We start from the raw sequence: 22,154 nt of genomic DNA, 5'->3' as shown, positions 1-22,154 counted from the left end.
TCGCTCTGCGTCACACGACAGAACAGCGTCGCATGACGCTTTCGAAGCGCCGGCGTTTGACATACCTACGTCTCGTTCGAGAGAGGGTTCTCGTGGTTTGCCATGCTCGCGAAATCAACCTTGCCTTGGCCTGGTGGTTACCTCATTCTCAGACGATGTACCATCTCCATTTTTGGCTGCAGAAGGTCACCCCTCCCGGGTTAACCCTCCTGCAAGGAGAGACTCTCATCAGTGTCTCCAGTCTCAAAGGCTTCCATCGCCTCAGAGACATCAGTCACCCACGCAATAATGCCCAGACCCTATCCCTAGGGTAGCCCTGTGCCGATCTTGCCTGTTGGGAAGCCTCCCACAGGTAAGAGGGTTAAGAAACCTGCCGAGCGATCATAAACCCAAGGATCCGTGTTTTCCCGAGGATATCCCCCTCTGTTCTTTGGGAGCCCACGACCCACCATGGCTTCAAACATTATTCAGTGTAATGCATCTGTCTGTGACGGGGGTCATTCCCCGCTCCCAGTCCTGAGGAGGCACTCCAAGGATTCCTTTGTTGCCGCCTCTCGTCCCTGGGGCTTCCCCTCTTGCTGATCCTAGGAGGAGTTCGAAGGATTCCTCCCCTAAGGGTCCTTCTGGTAGGGAGAAACCTTTGTCCCCTCGCAAGAGGCCTCAGGAGGAGAGAGTGTAAGAACTCCAGGGTAGCCCCTTACAGTTCAAGACGCCACAGGCCAGACCTATGGGGAAGAGGAAAATGATCCGTCCTTCGCCTCCCAAGGAAGACGGAGTAACTTGCTACAGGGACTCCTTTTGTCCCTCCCCTGACAAGATAGTGCCTAAGGAGGTACGACCTGCGACTGGGTGTGACGTGCCTCTTCTGGCACCAGATTTCCATCCCGCCCATAGACCAGCAGAGCCTTCTAGGCCCTCGCTGACGTAGGAACGCCTGTCTCGCAACAGGGAGCCGAAGGATTTGTTTACCATCCCTAAATCCTTGGCCAGGTTTCCGTCTTCACTGCCACCTAGGCAGCTGGAAGCGAGCACTTCCTTAGCAGTTTCCTTGGCTCCTATGGGTGAGAGTTCGGAAGTGGAAGAGCAAAGCGATCCTGAAGACGACACTTTGCCAGCTGCCACTACCCCTAAACTAACGGAGGATGAGAGGAAGGAGTCTGAGCATGCCTTCTGGCAGGTCTTAGCCTGTATCCGATCCATCAATGGGCTACCAGATCCATCGGTAGCTCATCTAGTTTTTACGGTACTCGGAAACCTCTGAGGGCCAGTACAGCTCTGCCCTGGTCAAAGGGGTTGAAGAGTGCTAAACAGAAGGCAGTGTCCCGGGCAACTGGCTCCACCTCCTCACTCCGCTCCAACTCGTCCTCCAAGTTCCTCCCTCCTCCGTGTGTGTTTCAGAGGAGGTACTATGAGATCCTCGGGGTGTTTCTCCCTCCCCTGTTTCTCGAACACTCCATAGAGGCACTCTCGAGGGCTATGCCCTTCGAGAAACTTCTTCCTGTTTCATTTTCAGCCTCCGAGATCCTCAACCAAGAAAAGGTGGCGAAGTACGTCATGCAGGCAACTTTGTGGCTCGACTTCTGGTTGGGGTCTTTAGGACAACTGATTCGATCTAAGGATCTGGCTTGGAAGTCCTCAAGGAAGTCTATGGAGACTTTCCTATTGTCTGATACTCGGACCATCGAGTTTCTCTCCCATCAGGTGGTGAACCTTTGGGCTAACACCATCCTGAAGAGGATAGATGCCATCGTAGGAAGATTCCATAGACATCTCCCTCAGGCCAAAGTCACAAGACTGAGGAATGCACCTTTCAAAGGTAATTCCCTGTTCAACGCCAAGGATGTTGAGCGGGTGGCAGAGAGGTGGAGGAAATCCAGCCAGGACTTCCTCATCCAGAAGGTTCTGACAGCCAGACCTTACCCCTCTCAGCCACAATGAAAGCCACAGCCAAAATTGCAAGCAAAATGGGCTAGAGACCCGAAACAACAGGGTCAAAGGGGTCCAAGCAAGCCTTTCATAGTAAGAAGTCCTTTCGTGGAGGAAAGGGAAAGAAGGGATCTGGCTGAGGCCGTTCCCACATGGGTAAGCAGTCCTCCCATTTATCCACTTGTGGGGGGATGCCTGCAAAGCCTATGGTAGAGGTAGCTTCACTACGGGGCCGGGCCCTGGACAGTCAAGATGATTCGTTCAGGGTATCGCATCCCGTTCACTCTCTCTCTCCCTCCACTGACTCAAGTGCCTGTTTCATCAAACTCCTATGCGAAGAGATCTGCACAGGAGGGTGCCCTCAGTGCAGACCATGTTGGAGAAGGGCGCTCTTCAAGAGGTCCTCGACGGGTCCCCAGGCTTTTACAGTCGACTCTTTCTTGTGAGAAAGGCGTCTGGAGACCAGTCATTGACCTCTCTGCTCTGAACAGGTTTGTCGAACAGACCCCATTCAGAATAGAGACGGCCGACACTGTCAGATAAGCGATAAGACCGCAGGACTTCATGTGCACTCCAGATTTGAAGGACGCATACTTCCAGATCCCGATCCATCCGTCTTCCAGGAAGTATCTAAGATTCATGCTCAACTAGAAGCATTACCAGTTCAGGTTATTGTGTTTCTGCCTTTCCACAGCTCCCCAGGTCTTCACAAGAGTGTTCACCATAGTGTCATCTTGGGCTCACAGTGTCAGCATCCGTCTCCTAAGATACTTGGACAATTCTGGCAGACTCGTAGGCCACCAAGACAAGCTTTTAAGGTTTTGCCAGGATCTGGGGATCGTGGTAAACCTCGAGAAGACTCATCTGCTTGCCTCTCAAGAGCTGGTATATATACCCAGGCATGCGCATAGGCATCCTAAGGCAGCAGTCGCCAACCAGTGGTCCACTTGGTCCGGAAAATAAATTTTGGTGGTCCGCAGAAAAATTGGGATATTATTTCAATTTTCGTTTTCTTAATCTTCTTCAAGAAACCCTGATAAAGATTGCACAGAATACAGAGAACACAGTATGGCAAATTCGACATTTTAGGCAGATTTAGCATTAAAAAATTGAATCCAGCATTTACCAGAAAACAGAATTAATTAACTACAGCAATGATAATTACAATAAATTAAACCTTATGAATGATTTTTCCCTGATCAAGTATAGGCCTAAATAGAAAGCATTATAAAATAAAACTGAACATGTTCTATCTTTTCATAACCATATCGAACAGCTACCTACCTTTCCTGCTTCAGCAAGAGCCAGGCAACAGTTAAAATTGTTGCAGGGCCCAAAAGTGTGTCACAAATTTTGGTAATGTGTAGATTGGGGCATATTCCTATTTTTGTAATTCTATGGTTTACCTATAGGTTTTGTGTTATGATAGTGTGTATCTGTGTACAGTAATTAATATATGAAGCTTAATCAAACACAAGGAGTAACTTGCTCAAATTACCAAGTCTTCCTTTTTGTTTTGGCTTTCAGAGGCTAATATAATAGACCCATGTTTAGTAAGAAAAAGCAAGCAAACATTTTGTATTTCTTTAGTTAAACCAAAGATAGAACAACTATTGATAATATTTAGGCACCATTAGAATGAACATTTAAACTGAGGTTGAAAGGAAATGATGAAATTTGCATTTATTCAAGATCCTGGTATTGTGTTCTGAAAGTCACTTGCAAGACTTACCTACTGAAACCGCTTAATATTTTCAAAGAATGCATTAAAATATGCAAAAAAAGAAAAGAAAAAAAGTAGATGCTTAAAAAATGGTTCCTGAAGACATCATTATTAAAGGCTCCTTCCTTGTCAAGTTAGCACTTCAACAGTAGGCCTACTTGCAGACATGGACATAATTTTTAGGTTGTTATAACACAAAGGAAGAAGATCGAAACTTTATTATTATTATTATTATTATTATGATAATCAAATGCTAAGCTACAACCCTAGCTAGAAAAGCGGAATGCTATAAGCCCATGGGCTCAAACAGGGAAAATAGCCCAATGAGAAAAGGAAAGAAGGAAAATATAAATATTTTAGGAATAACATTAAAATAAATATGCGGATGATAGATCCGTTTCTATCAAAAATTTGAAAAATAACATTAAACAATTAAAAGCATGAATGGAAAAGAAACCCTCATCAAACTATTGTGCAACGATTGTATGAAAAATCTAAATTCCAGTCATCCTTATCAAGACCTCATTTTTAGCTCTCCATAAAAGGAAGATTTTTTTTTAAATTAAATTTTAACAACATATTTGTGTGACAAGATATTTAAATCTGTCATAGCAATTAAGACTCGGAATGACATAAAATATTGCAAGTAGCGTAATTGGAGCTTATTTCAAACAAGCTTCAGTAAATATCACATTAAAAATGTGTTATACTTAAATAAACTTAAAATTTTCATTTTTCGTGATAATTAAACTTGCATTTTTTATAAAGTACTTCCATTTAATATTGATATAACAAATGTTCTCTGTTGTTACCTTCGTCAAGATGCCAACTTCGTTCTGGCGATTCCCGCCAATGACAGTGTTGCCAGTTACAGAGATTTATCCCTAGATTTGGGGATTACGGGTGTCTGATGGGGATATTCTGTACAAATTTCTTTGACGAAACAAAGACGAGTAAACCTATATATTGTTGCAGTTAGTTTGCTTGCGCTTATATGAAGTATATTAAGTAATTTTTATATTAGCAAAGCCTACCTGATCAAGATAGAAGATAATATATTTGTGTAAATTGGGATTATTATATTAACCCATTTGGCAACACTGATTCTCGCCAAGTTTATATTTCGATAGTGCTTGTGAATTACGTATTTCGAAAACTACTTGACCGAATCTAATGAAATTACGTGGGATGATTGGCCATAATCGAAGGACAATTTAGTGATATTTTGGGAGAGTCAAGGCCAAGGTCACGAAATGGTAGAAAACGAATCGCGAGACTGACCATGATCCAATCAGGCAAGGACGATGTAAGTAGATTTGGGAGTGATTGGGTTCAGAGGTCGAGGTGAAATTCACGAAAGGTAAAAAAATGTCTTTTTATTATATCGTGGTAAATTTTTATCCGATTTGCATGAAACTATTGCCAAAGGTGCATAACTAAATTTCCTATCTAGTGATTGTTTTGGGATGAAATACCCACATCATCAAGAGTTGTTTTCTTTTCTCTTTGTGACAAGTGGTGGTGAAGGTGTGCGCTCTGATAAAATTAAAACCTAACCTAACCTATCTTGAAAAATAGTTTTGGGGTTATATCGGAAATTAGTGATGGGTTAATAACAGGAAAGTACCTTGTACAAAATATAAGTATATATATATATATATATATATATATATATATATATATATATATATATATATATATATTATATGTGTGTGTGTAAAATTAGTTTCAACCATTATGGGGAAACTGGAATAAAAATATATTTGTTGCATCAGAAATTGTGTAGTTCCAACAGATTTAACGTTTATTTTGACCGCAAACCATCCGATTTAGAGATTTACCATGTAATTGGAGTTAAAACAACGAGTTTTTCCGAAAAATCAGTGTTTGTAACAGTGTTTTTATTGTTTTTGTTTCATTTGTTGTAATGCAGAAAGACCCTACTTCATCCCAAAAATTATGGGGGCCACCAGGTGGGAACCGGGGTTTTGGGTGGGGTAGGGCGTCAAATGATATTTGCAATAAGAAAAATGGCTTATGTTAGAAAACAAATCCTGAAAGCCGTTAAGTATACCACAGACCTTAATCTTTGATCTCAAACCCTAAACCTATCCCTAAACTAAACCAACTAACCTAACAAACCCCCCTAACCTAACCTAGAAGGCCCCCGGTCACAGACCCTAGACCTACCCCTAAACTAAACCAGGTAACCTAACAAACCCCCCTAACCTAACCTAGAATGACCTCGGTCTCAGACCCTAGACTTACCTAAACCTACCCCTAATCTAAACCAGCTAACGTAACAAACCCCCCCAATCTAACTTAGAAGGACCCCGGTCACAGACCCTAGGCCTACCCCTAAACTAAACCAGCTAACCTAACAAACCCCCCTAACCTAACCAAGAACGACCCCGGTCTCAGACCCTAGATTTACCTAAACCTACCCCTAATCTAAACCAGCTAACCTAACAAACCCCCCTAACCTAACCTAGAAGGACCCCGGTCACAGACCCTAGGCCTACCCCTAAACTAAACAAGCTAACCTAACAAACCCCCCTAACCTAACCTAGAACGACCCCGGTCTCAGACCCTAGATTTACCTAAACCTACCCCTAATCTAAACCAGCTAACCTAACAAACCCCCCTAACCTAACCTAGAAGGACCCCGGTCACAGACCCTAGGCCTACCCCTAAACTAAACCAGCTAACCTAACAAACCCCCCTAACCTAACCTAGAACGACCCCGGTCTCAGACCCTAGACCTGATTTTGTACAGTACCATAAATGCCTATCCTCACGGAAAAGTAAAGGTGAATCACATTTAGCACACTTAACACTTATGGGTAATACTGAATGCTCTCTAAGAAACCTATTCACAACCTCTGGAGTACCATTGTAACTTCCATGAAATCGAGCGATCACCTCAAAATAAGAATAGCGACATATATTGCACACCAGCACCCTAGGATCCATGACAGTTAAGTAATGAGAGTGCTGAACATATAGAGATCGGCAGGTTTCAAAATCGAAAACAAACGACAATCAGGCGTTTCTCCCACATTGAAATAGGAAAAAACAAAATACTATTGGTTACAATGGTATATTGCACGAAAACAGATCCTTGGGATAAGAATCTGTAAGCCTTTTCTTACGATAGTTTCTACAAAAATTTCTTAACAATATGGCCAGGAATGAATGATATTTTGATTAAGCGTGAACATTGTCATAAACGAAAACAAATTATAAGGGAAAAAAATAGCCAACGATAACTCTTGAAAAAAAAAAACTAATTTCATTGGAAGAGCGACATTACTAGCAGGAAGCCAATAATAACTGAAAAGATCCCAGTAGTATTTTGATTGGAGGAGCGACATTAGTGGGAGGAGGAAATGCGCATTCAAGCAAATATTGTCACATTACGCAATGGGGAGGAGCCAAGTAAGATGAAAACAGATACAAACTAACAAGAGCTACCTTGCGTGCCCATGGAAAGATATACAGTACACTAAACTTAGAAAAACTCAAGACCTTTCAGTACCTGAAATTTTTTTTTTTCTCTGTAAGTATGCATTAGCGACAATAATGTATTGAGAATAAGTGTTTTGTTATCACGTGCTTTACTCGGGTAAAATAATATACTGTAATAGATTTCCCATAATGGTTGAAACTATATATATATATATATATATATATATATATATATATATATATATATATATATATATATATATATATATATACACAGTGATCCCTCGCTACTTCGCGGTTCGACTATCGCGGATTATATATATATATATATATATATATATATATATATATATATATATATATATATATATATATATATATATATATATACACAGTGATCCCTCGCTACTTCGCGGTTCGACTATCGCGGATTCACCACTTCGCGGAATTTTTTCATAACGCATGTATATACACATATCACGGATTTTCCGGAAATTTCGAAAATACTGCGATGCGACCGATGGTGCGAGATTGGAGAAAGTAAGGAAAATTGAATCATGATTGACTTTCAATATAAATGAAACTTTGAGGAGCAACAAAGATATCATTTGTTAGAGAGATAGAGAGAGGTAAGGAATGGAAGGTAGTGAAAAGTAGCTCAGAGAGAGAGAGAGAGAGTGTGTGTGTGTTGTTTTAAATGTAATAAACATAAAAATTTGATAGGTTATAACACATTGATGCTTATGTAATATCAACTGTATAGACAGTTTGAATAAGTTAAGTAATGGTATAAACGATACTTTGTCAGTGTATTCGTATGCTCTCAAGAGCGGCAGCTAGACCTCAGCTGATCTGATCACAGCCAAAAGTAAAACAAAAAGAAGTCAACAATACTCGATTTTTAAAACACACCCGAAATTTAAAAACAAAAGTACACGCTTTCTCAATGTGCAATTAACTATTTAAAGAGTAGCAATTTTCTAGAATAAAATGATGTTTCCCAAAATGTAGTGGTTTGCTGATGAAATCGGATGCCGTATTTTTAGCAACGATTGAAATGGATGTAAACTCGGCAAAATTTTTTCGCTTCGTATGTAATTGACACTAATAAAACTAATTTTAGTTTCTTCATCTATATGTAAGTATTGTATAACACGAGAGAGAGAGAGAGAGAGAGAGAGAGAGAGAGAGAGAGAGAGAGAGAGAGAGAGAGAGAGAGAGAGAATCAGCTGTTGTAATCGAATGCTGTGTTTTTGTTTCGTGAGAATTTTGTTGACCAGGCAGACATAGTCTTTTTATAGTTTATTTATGACATATTTGTTTTTGATGTTGTTGATAGTTTATTATATGACATGTCTGTTTTGACGTTGTTTCTTATTTTAGAATGATTTATTGTTAATTTGTTCTCTTCATTTATTTATTTCCTTATTTCCTTTCCTCACTGAGCTATTTTTCCCTGTTGGAGCCCCTGGGCTTATAGCATCTTGCTTTTCCAACTAGGGTTGTAGCTTGGATAGTAATAATAATAATAATAATAATAACAACAACATACTGTACTGAACTTTACAGTATTATACAGACTACTGTAATATGATAAAGTAAAATATTTGTAATAACCTATTTTATATGAAATGGGGCTATTTTTTTGTTTAAAATTTACATTTACGTACGTAAAACAATCTCTCTCTCTCTCTCTCTCTCTCTCTCTCTCTCTCTCTCTCTCTCTCTCTCTCTCTCTCTCTCTCGTAAATTGTTTTCCTGCTTTGCTACGTATGTATGATTTTATATAGATACGGTAAATAATATTTGTAATAACATATTTTCTAAAAGCTTTTACTGTAATATCATTATTTATCACTTTCATCATGCGCGTTAAATGCCTTCTTTTGTTTATTACGATTGAAGATGGAGCGTACTTTATGACGCCGCCGTTTCAGGCGGCGTCATAAAGAAAAACATTTCATTTAGAAGTCCTAAGAAAAATTAAGTAAAACATTGGTAATAACAAAATCAAAATACTGTATAATCAATTTAATCGCTGCAAAAACTAACCTATACACAGATGTGTACACTAAATGCGTTTGTTTCTTCATTAGGATCAGAGATAAACGTAAACAAAACGTTGGTTGCCATTTTTTATCATGCTTTTTGGCGTGTTTAGGAAACGTATGATATAAAATCGCCTTTAATGTTTGTGCCTGTTTTAGTTTAGGGTACTGTAGTACATGCATTAAGTGTTCTGTACATTAAAGGGTAGTTTGTTAACAGTACTACGTACAAGGGAAGGTTTTAAAAGTCTGAATATACATGTTAAATAAATACATAAATATGGTGTCACTACTGTACTTCGCGGATTTTCACCTATTGCGGTCCGGTCTGGAACTTATCTACCGCGATAAACGAGGGATCACTATATAACGGATTTTGAGCGAAGCGAAAAATCTATTTTCAATATTAATCTTACCCGTTAATCATGTAGCTGTCAACTCTGTTGCCGACAGAAATCTACGGTCGGGATACGCCAGCGATCGCTATACAGGTGGGGGTGAACACCACAGCGCCATCTGTGGTCAGGTACTCCAGTACTTCTTGTCAACACCACCTCAATTTTTCCTCTGTCGTGCCTCCGGCTAGACCTACATGGATACGCTGTTGATTCTGGAGTTATTGCTCACGATTTGGTGATGTATTTGCTCTAGAGTTTAGCTTTCGCTATTCAGGAAGTTTTATCATTAGCTTAGCTAGCTTTTGGAATTAATTTGATTAATTATGGTGACGAAGAGAGTATGAACTCTCTTTCACTTTTAAATGGCCGACCCTTCCCTTAGACGGAAGTGTTGGTGTCGAAGAGAGTATAGACTCTCTTTCTTAATTTTGCTTAACCCTGGATAGGTACGGTGGGTCGTTTGCGACCCCGAGCGTCAAAAAAAAACAGGTTTTTCTCACGTGACTCACCCCTGTGACTGAATTTGTGGGTGATCGACCTGCAGGAGGTGTCTCCCCTACACGCTCTAGTAGTGTCCAGATGTGCATTGCTGTAGCTGTACTCCTTCCCCGATTTCTGAGACGCGTCGGGGTCGTTCGCGTCCGAGTTTACCCTTCTGAGGTAGTTTGCATAATTATCAAAGTTATTACGTATTATGAAATTGTCGTAGAATGGTGCAACTTGTATAGGTTATCAGTTGTGGAAAGTCTTGGTGGATTGTTTGGCTACCATGTGCATGTTTTTTTTTTTAGTTAAAATGTCGTTCATCACCACGAGGACCATTTTACCGCGAGTGCCCCTTTTTCATTTTTTTTCATTTTTTTGCCAAGTCATTTTTCCGTAAGATATTGCCAAATAGTGTCGTAAAACTTTTGCTTGTTTAGTATTGGAAAGTGTGTCTAGATGATCTGGCTACCCAAGCATGACTTTGTTTTTGTCAGATACGACGTAGTTATTGGTATATTGGGTATTTAACTGCGGTTACCAATTTCTGTTTTTTTTTCAATATTTGTAAAAATTACTACGTAGTAAGGAATTGCCGTATATTATTCATTTTTTTTTCATGTTTATGTGTTAGAAAGTGTGCCTTGATGGTTGGGCTAACACGTGCATGTCTTTTTTTTTATCTGAGATGTCGTATATTAGAATGTCGGGCATTTTACCGCGAGTGTCCCTTTTTAATTTTTTTTCATTTTTTTGCCAAGTCATTTTTCCGTAAGATATTGCGAAATAGTGTCGTAAAACTTTTGCTTTTTTAATGTTGGAAAGTGTGTCTAGATGATCTGGCTACCCATGCGTGATTTTGTTTTTGTCAGATACGACGTAGTTATTGGTATATTGGGTATTTAACTGCGGTTGCCAATTTCTGTTTTTTTTTCAATATTTGTAAAAATTTACTACGTAGTAAGGAATTGCCGTATATTATTGATTTTTTTTCATGTTTATGTGTTAGAAAGTGTGACTTGATGGTTGGGCTAACACGTGCATGTCTTTTTTTTTTATCTGAGATGCCGTATATTAGAATGTTGGGCATTTTTCCGCGAGTGCCCCTTTTTATTTGTTTTGCATTTTTTTGCTTAGTCATGTTACCGTAAGGAATTGGCAAGTAGTGTCGCAAAACTTATATTTTTATAGTGTTGGAAAGTGTTTCTAGATGATCTGGCTACCCATGCCTATTTTTTTTTTAGCCAGATATGGCGTATATATAAGTATGTGTTCGATTTTCCTGTGATTGCCATTTTTTCGTTTTTTCCCATTTCTTTCAAAATTACTACGTACTAAGGAACTATCACAGAGTAATATTTCATTTATATGTTTATTTGTCGGAAAATATGCCTTGATGGTTTGCCTAGCACGTGGCTGAAATTTTTTTTTTCTGAAATGCCGTATATTAGAATGGCCATTTTTCCACGAGTGCCCCTTTTTATTTGTTTTGCATTTTTTTGCTTAGTCATGTTACCGTAAGGAATTGGCAAGTAGTGTCGCAAAACTTATATTTTTATAGTGTTGGAAAGTGTTTCTAGATGATCTGGCTACCCATGCCTATCTTTTTTTTAGCCAGATATGGCGTATATATAGGTATGTGTTCGATTTTCCGGTGATTGCCATTTTTTCGTTTTTTCCCAATTCTTTCAAAATTACTACGTACTAAGGAACTATCACAGAGTAATGATTCCTCTAGATGTTTATTTGTCGGAAAATTTTGTTTACTTTTTTTTTGATTGAATATCATCAAATTTTTTTAGCTAAAATATTGTTTTACATTTTTTTTTTCGATTTTATTTCCCTTCAAAAAAAATTTTTTGGGTCAGAATTTTAATTTTATAGTCGTAAAATAATCGACAATTATCCAGCAACCCACCATACAATTTTTATGCATAGCCAATAATAATTAGATTAGTAAATAACACCTTGAAATTGACATACCCTTCCTACATTTCAAGTGGCACATTAGGGAGTCTGAGTCAGTGTGGTTGGCGGCCATTTTGTGGACATATCCGAAGCGTAAGCTGCCCTATCTATATATATTCTTGTTCCCTATAGAATTTTTGATATTTTGGTATATTTTTACCTGCATAAATATCATATTATATATTAAATATATGTATTTTTTTACGAAATTTCCAAGTACTCAAAAAATTACCTTTAGATATGGCCCCTGATATAAATGTAATTTACAAAATAATGAAGATTTTTTTACATATTTCTATTTTAGGATAACATATGTTTATTCCCTAAAAAAATTAGCCACTTCCTATTTCATTTGGGTACCCAAAAAAATTCATGAAATTTGGACAATTTTTTTTGGCCAAAAAAAGTTACCCTTTTTTTCTCATTTCAGATCTTCACCTCCATGGGTCTGACTTCATCCAAAATACATCAAGATGTGTCCTAAACATTCAAGAATCAATTCCTAAAAGGATTTGTGTATAATTGTATAAACTTTTTTTTTATGAATTTTTATGTCAGGTCTTTTTTTTTTCTACTTAATTTTTTAAAATATTTATAATAAATAGTTTTTCTGCAGATGAGTAGTATTTATCTTTACAGTTGTTTTAAGCATTCATTGAAGTTTTTTTTGGCAAAAGAAAAAAGGAGGTTACTGCAAAAACTGATTTTTCAAGAATTTTTTTTGGCGTCGGGGTCGTTCGCGTCCGAGTATACCCTTAAAGGGGTGTCCGAGGACCGTACCTATCCAGGGTTAACAAAAGTTATAGATTTATTTTATATCTCTCCGCCTTTTATAGGCCTCTTCGATTAACTTCCTTTTATTATAAACTTATTAAAATTAATTTTTATATTTGTTTATATTCGACCTTTCCTAATAGTAGGCGGTCTTTTCTTGGAACCGAAGTTAATTAACATTGAGCCCGTCATTTCGTTTTTACCTGTTAACATATTATGCTATTTTAATGTTTTTGAAAGAATTTCTTTGATAGTCTCGTACTGTTTTCAAAGTTGAACTAACGTTTTGTTTTGTCTCTGCAGTTGTTGACGTTCAGAACGTTCAACTTGCGCTCTATCGTTACGATAGAGAGAGAATATTCACGGTGTCACGTTGCAGTAAGAGTAAACCGATTCTAGCGTTTTGTTCATTCTTTCTTAGCTTAATGGTTTTAATTCTAATAAAGGAACTTTTTATTTGGGAAATCTTTCAGTCTTTTTCCTTTAACAATAATATGTTTTAACGATATATATAATTGGGCTCATCTCTCAGGTTCTAAGTCAAGAGAGAGAGAGAGAGAAAGATAGAGACGGAGGGAGAGAGAGGAGGATAAACGTTTCGTTCAAGCGAGTAACGTTGTTATCGTTTTTGCTCTTCTCCCTAGTCTCTTTAGGGGAAGAAGGTAAACGTTTCTAGAGTTTTATTCTTGTTCTCAAACTTTATGCGGTGAGAGATTTTAAACGTAGTTTATTTGATCTAGTGTTTAGTCTCTTTCCAGCCACTGAATTATTTATCTTTCATTATATTTTTCTGTTACATTGTATTCTGTTTTCGCAATTACTAACTTTTAAGGAAGGATAGAATTGCGTGTTTCAGGTACAAACCACTTAAAGTTTCGAGTTCAGTGAAATAAGTGCAAACAGAAAATCAAAAGTGATAAAGTGATAAGCGCAAAGTGTTACAGTGTTGCGTTCGAGGGTTCGTCTGTTCGTGCCAGTTGTTCGCCTAGTCTGGGACCTCTTACAAGCTCCCAAGCCCAGGGGAGAAGTAATGTCGAAGGACTTATGGGTTCAGCAGGCCTTGATCGACGAACAGACGTTTCCCTCCGTGGTTTCGGGTGTATCTACACACGTTGCCGACGTGATCACCCCACCCACACAAAGACGAGAGAGCCCTTTTATTCTTCGTCTGCGGAAGAGGTTTCTCGCAGAAACCATGGACCAAATCTTGCAGCTTTTAAGTGCAAGTCGGTCCCTTCCGCGCAAGTCCAACTCCTAGGTGATGCCATTAGCACTGGGTCAGTTCGGACTTGCTGCAGTACGACAACTGCACACCTCCCAGAGAGGCAAGGTGGTATCGCAACAGGCAGTAACTCCGTCTGTTGCCGCACCAGCTGTGTTAGACCCTCAGTCTCAACGGACAGTAGCTCCGTTTGTTGTTGTCTTTCTTAAACTCTAGTGGTCTATGCTGCAGACAATGCAGTCTCAGCTTGCGGTGTTGATGCAAGAGTTTCAGGCAGAGAAGGTTAACACACCTCCTCCTGCGAGCGCTCCTCCACCTCTACGCAGTCCAGCCTGCCAGACGTATGATGTTGAGGTTCCTCAAGCTACCTCCATGCGTGAGCTGCCGCATTGGGAGTTGCCAGATACCAGCGCTGTGCAGCAACCTCCACTTTCCTTGAGGCAGGAGCCTCTTGCCACGCGGCAACCTCCTCAACACTTGAGGCAGGAGCCTTATGCTTTGCAGCAACCTCCTCTACCCTTGAGGCAGGAGCCTCATGCGTTGTGACAACCTCCACCATCCTCGAGGCAGCAACCTCAACTCCACCTCTGCGCAGTCCACCCTGCCAGACGTATGATGTTGAGGTTCCTCAACCTACCTCCACGCGTGAGCTGCCGCATTGGGAGTTGCCAGATACCAGCGCTATGCAGCAACCTCCACCATCCTTGAGGCAGCAACCTCAACTCTTGCGGCAGCCACCTCCACTCTTGAGGCAAGAACCTCAACTCTTGAGGCAAGAGCCTCAACTCTTGAGGAACCTCATGCTATGAGGCAGCCGCCTCAACGCATGCAGCAACCGCATTCTTCACAGCATGAGCCTCTCTCTGCGCAGCTACCTCCTCCTTACCGCATGCTTCTCAGTCACACATCTTTGGTTGTTGCCAACTCACTAGACTGTCAAGCAGTTTCATAACGTTGCCTTCTAGTCTGCTGCTGTTGCACCAGTGAAACCCTCACTGAGAAAACTTAGCTTTTCTCGGATATGGTTCCTGTAGATGAGAAAGTGCTATTCTCCCTCCTTCTGATATTCCCTTGAGGACTCTGTCATTTGGAGAGGAGCCTTTAGCTGCTTAGCCTCCTATGGACTTTTATTTAAGCATAACATGCTTCCAGGGAGGGTAATGGTTCCACTTCAGTCGCTAACAACCCTTGAGGCAGACGCAACTCTTGAGGCAGGAACCTCACAGGAGCCTCATGCTATGCGGCATCCTCCTCAAACCATGAGGTAGGAGCCTCATGCTATGCGGCATCCTCCTCAACCCATGAGGCAGGAGCCTCATGCTATGCGACATCCTCCTCTACCCATGAGGCAGCCTCATGCTATGCGGCATCCTCCTCAACCCATGAGGCAGGAGCCTCATGCTATGCGGCATCCTCCTCAACCCATGAGGCAGGAGTCTCATGCTATGAGGAGCCTCATGCTATGCGGCATCCTCCTCAAACCATGAGGCAGGAGCCTCATGCTATGCGGCAACCGCCTCAACCCATGAGGCAGGAGCCTCATACTATGCGGCATCCTCCTCAACGCATGCGGCATAAGCCTCTTCCCTTGCAGCTTGAGCCTCATCCCATGCAGCATGAGCCTCATACCATGCAGCAGGAGCCTCATCCCATGCAGCATAAGCCGCACGCCTTGCAACATGCTCTGCTTACCTTACAGCATGCTCTACATACAGCATGCTCTGCATACAGCATGCTCTGCATACCCCGTCTGTTACCACACCTGCTCCCATAGACATTGAGCTGTGTTGCAAGACATGCAGTCCAAGCTTAGTCCTTGTTAGAGGATTTTTTGTTTACGGAGTCAGTGTGTCACTGGGAAGACGTTCAACAACCAGCAGAAGTGACTTGTTGTGACGCAGTGCGGCAACCTCAGCAACCCGATAAGGAGTTGTCTGTACGACCCAGACAGTCTAGACAGCTTCGGGTTGTCACGGTACTTCCTCGCTTCCCCATGGTTGACAGTTCACAGACTGTGCAGCAGTACCATGATCTTGTGTCCGGCTCCGTCAGACGACTAGCTTTTAAGAGCTCCCACAAGTCGTCGCTGTCTGGAGATTCTCAGATGGACTATGGATCTGACCAAGGAACTGGGCCTCCTGGTCAATTTTGAGGAGTCCCAGCTCGTCCCATCCCAGACCATTGTCTACCTGGGTATGGATCTTCAGAGTCGAGCTTTTCGGGCTTTTCCGTCGGCCCCAAAGATCTACTAAGCCCTAGATTGCATCCAGAGCATGCTGAGAAGGAACCGATGCTCAGTCAGGTAGTGGATGAGTCTAACAGGGACACTTTCATCGCTGGCCCTGTTCATCGAGTTAGGGAGACCCTTCCTCCGCCCCCTTCAGTATCATCTAGCGGCTCACTGGATAAAGGACATGACACTAGAGACGATCTCAGTTCCTGTTTCCGAAGAGAGGAGGTCTACTCTCACGTGGTGGAAGAACAGCTTTCTTCTCAAGGAAGTCTACCTTTGGCTGTTCAGAAACCCGACCGCCGTCTCTTCTCTGACGCATCAGACACGGGCTGGGGTGCGACTTTGGACGGACAGGAATGCTCGGGAACATGGAATCAGGAGCTAAGGACACTTCACATCTATTGCAAGGAGCTGTTGGCGGTTCATCTGGCCTTGATAAACTTCAAGTCCCTCCAGCTTAACAAGGTGGTGGAGGTGGACTCTGACAACACCACAGCCTTGGCTTACATCTCCAAGCAGGGAGGGACTCATTCGTGGAAGTTGTTCTAGATCGCAAGGGACCTCCTCATCTGGTTAAAAGATCGAAAGCTCACGCTGGTAACGAGGTTCATTCAGGGCGATATGAATGTCATGGCAGATCGCCTTAGCCGGAAGGGTCAGGTCATCCCCACAGAGTGGACCCTTCACAAGAATGTTTGCAGCAGACTTTGGGCCCTGTGGGGTCAGCCAACCATAGATCTGTTCGCTACCTCGATAACCTAGAGGCTCCCGTTGTATTGTTCTCCGATTCCAGACCCAGCAGCAGTTCACGTGGATGCTTTTCTGCTGGATTGGGCCCATCTCGACCTGTATGCATTCCCGCCGTTCAAGATTGTCAACAGGGTACTTCAGAAGTTCGCCTCTCGCAAAGGGACACGGCTGACGTTGGTTGGCTCCGCTCTGGCCCGCGAGAGAATGGTCCATAGAGGTACTGCAATGGCTGGTCGACATTCCCAGGACTCTTCCTCTAGGAGTGGACCTTCTACGTCTACCTCACGTAAAGAAGGTACATCCAAACCTCCACGCTCTTCGTCTGACTGCCTTCAGACTTTCGGAAGACTCTCAAGAGCTAGGGGCTTTTCGAAGGAGGCAGCCAGAGCAAGGAGGACATCCACTCTCAGAGTCTATCAGTCTAAAGGGGAAGTCTTCCGAAGCTGGTACAAGGCCAATGCAGTTTCCTCATCCAGTACCACTGTAACCCAGATTGCTGACTTCCTGTTACATCTAAGGAACGTAAGATCCCTTTCAGCTCCTACGATTAAGGGTTACAGAAGTATGTTGGCAGCGGTTTTCCGCCACAGAGGCTTGGATCTTTCCACCAACAAAGATCTACAGGACCTCCTTAGGTCTTTTAAGACCTCAAAGGAACGTCGGTTGTCCACTCCAGGCTGGAATCTAGACGTGGTCCTAAGGTTCCTTATGTCATCAAGATTTGAACCTCTCCAATCAGCCTCTTTTAAGGACCTCACATTAAAAACTCTTTTCCTCGTGTGCTTGACAACAGCTAAAAGAGTAAGTGAGATCCACGCCTTCAGCAGGAACATAGTTTTCACATCTGAAACGGCTACATGTTCCTTGCAGCTCGGTTTTTTGCTAAAACGAGCTTCCTTCACGTCCTTGGCCTAAGTCGTTCGAGATCCCAAGCCTGTCCAACTTGGTGGGGGACGAACTGGAGAGAGTACTTTGCCCAGTTAGAGCTCTTAGGTACTATCTAAAAAGGTCATAACCTTTACGAGGACAATCAGAAGCCTTATGGTGTGCTATCAAGAAGCCTTCTCTTCCAAGGCCTAAGAACTCAGTTTCTTACCTATTCAGGCTCCTGATTAGGGAAGCACATTCTCATCTGAAGGAAGAAGACCTTGCTTTGCTGAAGGTAAGGACACATGAAGTGAGAGCTGTGGCTACTTCAGTGGCCCTCAAACAGAACCATTCTCTGCAGAGTGTTATGGATGCAACCTATTGGAGAAGCAAGTCAGTGTTCGCATCATTCTATCTCAAAGATGTCCAGTCTCTTTACGAGAACTGCTACACCCTGGGACCATTCGTAGCAACGAATGCAGTAGTAGGCGGGGGCTCAGCCACTACATTCCCATAATCCCATAACCTTTTTAACCTTTCTCTTGAATACTTTTTATGGGTTGTACGGTAGGCTAAGAAGCCTTCCACATCCTTGTTGATTTGGCGGGTGGTCAATTCTTTCTTGAGAAGCGCCGAGGTTAAAGGTTGTGATGAGGTCCTTTAGTATGGGTTGCAGCCCTTTATACTTCAGCACCTAAGAGTCGTTCAGCATCCTAAGAGGACCGCTACGCTCAGTAAGGAAGACGTACTTAATAAAGGCAGAGTAATGGTTCAAGTCGTCTTCCTTACCAGGTACTTATTTATTTTATGTTATTTTTGAATAACTAATAAAATAAAATACGGGATACTTAGCTTCTTTGTTAACATGTATGCTGGTCTCCACCCACCACCCTGGGTGTGAATCAGCTACATGATTATCGGGTAAGATTAATATTGAAAAATGTTATTTTCATTAGTAAAATAAATTTTTGAATATACTTACCCGATAATCATGATTTAATTGACCCACCCTTCCTCCCCATAGAGAACCAGTGGACCGAGGAAAAAATTGAGGTGGTGTTGACAAGAAGTACTGGAGTACCTGACCACAGATGGCGCTGTGGTGTTCACCCCCACCTGTATAGCGATCGCTGGCGTATCCCGACCGTAGATTTCTGTCGGCAACAGAGTTGACAGCTACATGATTATCGGGTAAGTATATTCAAAAATTTATTTTACTAATGAAAATAACATTTTTTGGGTAAGATGGCCATGTCGTCCTGATGGAAGTTCCTTAAAGGCAGCTTCCTAGGGTATATTACAACTACGGCGATATTCCCAGAGAATTTACCTTAAGGTACCCAGAATTCTAACTCCTGGAGCGAGTAGGCTATCCCTAAAAAAGACCTTAGGGATATCGTAAATATCAGCGGACGTATTCTTGACACGCCTCATAGCAATCTATACCCCGAATAGAGTTAACACTTCGTAGGGGTCAAATGGCAAGAAAACGAAAACGATAAGAAAGGGGGGAGCCGTTCGTAAGGCATCTCTCCTCCCCGCTTCGTAAGCGTGCCCTGCGCCGCTCACGGCGCCATCTGTATTCCTTGTAGCGATACACGAGGTGCTACAGATACTGTATGTAGGGAGGGGTCCTACAGCCCTTTTCTCCTTTTTTGAAAAGGGACAGGGCGGGTCCATCAGGACGACATGGCCATCTTACCCAAAAATAGATTTTTCGCTTCGCTCAAAATCCGTTTTTTGGGCTCAAGCCATGTCGTCCTGATGGAAGTATACCAGAGCATTACTGTATCTGTGGAGTCTCAATACGTGCCGTACTCCTCAGGAATGTTTCTTAGTCAACTCGACTGAAAGACCTAAGATGTTACCGTTATACATCTTTTCACTAATCATAAGCCATGAAAGCGCTTCCTGCCCCCTACAGGGAGGAGTCCTACTAAACTCTAGAAACGAACGAAGAGTATATATACCTATGTATGAATCACTCGCAAGCTAGTACCATATAGTGGTCTCACTCTATATGAAGTAAAGCATAGTCCTTACGGAACTACAGCATCCAAGGGAAAAATCCCGACCAGCACCCTGGTCGAAGTAGAAATAGACAAAAAGGTTATATCTGCGTAGGATTAAACTTGCTGCCGCCACCGTCCTCAGAGAGGGGTGGAGCCCTTTATGCTAAGGAAAGTATAAACCAGTGCAACCAGGCTTGCATTAAGGAATAGGCTATTATTGATATCCCCGATTAATATACATAGGCTAAATGCCCAATAATTAAAATGAAATCAATATAGGTGAAGGAGACGCAAGGTTCCCGAGAACAAGTTTATTGAGTAACAATAATCGACGTGGTTACCACAAATATATACATATGATAGGTGGATGACCAACAATTTACACAAGTACCGTAGTGCATGGATGTATGGTTATCTGAAAGAAAACAATCAGGTCACTTGTCACATACCAAGGTATCAAAGTTAAACGTCCATGTTACTATCCACTGACATTAGCGTCAGAAACGCTCGGCACACCTGTCTGTACTTGTGCTACCATCACCATAACGCTGGAACAGTCACTGTGGGCTCCCAGAGCCTTCACTACTAGTTATAGTAACGCATATAACTATACACTCACCCCAGAATCAAAGTCCCAAATAATTCCACTGTTCCTCGCAGAGTTAAACAGCAGGGTTAACGACGCAACCAACTGCTACCACAGACCTCTTTAGCTGCTCCACTTGCTTAGCATAGTGGCGAAAGAATACCCTGGAAGACTTCCAGCCAGTGTATGAACGAAAGTGTTCAAAATCCATAAAGTTAAAGAAGTTTAAGGATAAAGGAACTTTCCTCGGATCATGACCTGCGGGTGAACTGTCAGGATCCGCTCTGCGAATAAAATATGTAATTTTCGCCCTAAGCTGATTTAAAGATAAATTCGAGCCCGATGTTTCTCCTCTGAATAGTTGGCCCCCATGGAAGTCTGAAGTTCTACGAAGATAGACCTTTAGGCATTCTACGGGACATAGAGATGCATCTTCTTTCAGAGGGCAGATTCTCCGGGGACCCCACCTGTTGGTGGGCAACTCGTTCTTAGCGAGAAACGTAGGGTCCGGAAACAGGTTCAGTTCTCCCCCATCCAGGAACTGAACCCGGCCCTCCTCTCTCGAGAGGGCTACAATCTCACTAACTCTGGCCCCAGAAGCAAGGGCAAAAAGGAAGATCACTTTTTGAGTCAGGTCCTTCAATGCACACTCCTCATTATCCAGTAATGAGGCAAAATGAAGGACTTTGTCTAAAGACCATGAAATAGGCTTTGGAGGAGCTGAAGGTCTAAGCCTAGCACAGGCCTTCGGGATCTTGTTAAACATCTCGTTAGCGAGGTCTACCTGGAAGGCATATAGAATGGGTCTTGTCAGAGCTGACTTACATGTAGAAATCGTGTTAGCTGCCAGCCCCTGTCCGTGGAGGTGGATGAAGAAGGATAGGCAGAACTCCGTAGAGATCTCGTGCGGATTCTTGTCTTTGACAAAGGCTACCCATTTCTTCCATGCTGATTCGTACTGCCTTCTAGTAGACTTACACTTATATTCTTCCAGGAAGTCGATGCTATCTTTCGAGATTCCGAACCGTTTCTTCACCGCTAGGCGCTAGGGAGAGAAAATCATGAGCTGCAGGGTCCGGGTTTTCTGTAATGAAGCGTAGACAGTCGACGTCTGGACTTGCTGGGACAGAACTGGGTCCGGGAGTGGTAGAAACTCTAGTCGTAGTTCCAGAGCTAGAGGGAACCATACACTGTTCGGCCACTTGTGGGCCACTATTGCTGCTACTCCCTTGAAGGATCTCAGTTTGTTGAGGACCCTCAACATCAGATTGTGAGGGGGAAACAGGTAGATCCTGGACCATCTGTTCCAATCGAGGGACATCGCATCTACTGCTTCCGCCAAGGGGTCCTCGTATGGGGACACATATCTCGGCAGCTTCTTGTTGTCCTTCGTCACGAAGAGGTCTATCTGCAGTTCTGGGACTTGTCTCAAGAGGAAGGAGAATGATCCTGCGTCTAGGGACCATTCCGACTCTATCGGTGTAACCCTGGATAGAGCGTCCGCGGCCACATTCCGGACTCCTTGAAGGTGAACTGCTGACAGGTGCCACTTCTTCTTCTCCGCCAGTCGAAATATGGCTAACATTACCTGGTTGAGAGGTGGAGATCTCGATCCCCGCCGATTCAGACATTTCACTACCACCTCGCTGTCCAGTACCAACCTTACATGGATCGAGTAACGTGGGGATACTTTCTT

General features: G+C 42.3%; 1 protein-coding gene across 5 annotated transcripts in view; it reads left to right on the top strand.

Moving 5' to 3' along the window:
• The window catches only part of LOC137632337 (pseudouridine-5'-phosphate glycosidase-like), a 350,199-nt gene that overhangs the window by 12,054 nt on the left and 315,991 nt on the right, over window positions 1-22,154 (top strand). For 2 of the 5 annotated variants that reach the window (XM_068364271.1, XM_068364273.1), the window contains exon 1: window positions 4,758-4,955. The exons of 1 other annotated variant lie outside the window; for it this stretch is intronic. In XM_068364271.1, coding sequence (XP_068220372.1) covers window positions 4,932-4,955 — 24 coding nt within the window. In that variant the 5' untranslated portion in view covers window positions 4,758-4,931. Of the gene's footprint in view, window positions 1-4,755; window positions 4,956-22,154 lie in introns of those variants that run through there. 2 more of the 5 variants (XM_068364268.1, XM_068364270.1) reach the window with 2 other exon arrangements.

The sequence above is a fragment of the Palaemon carinicauda genome, chromosome 41 (genome assembly GCF_036898095.1).
Source record: "Palaemon carinicauda isolate YSFRI2023 chromosome 41, ASM3689809v2, whole genome shotgun sequence".
NCBI lineage: Eukaryota > Metazoa > Arthropoda > Malacostraca > Decapoda > Palaemonidae > Palaemon > Palaemon carinicauda.
Note: the sequence above shows the minus strand (reverse complement) of the source record. Positions and strands in the feature narration are given on the sequence as shown.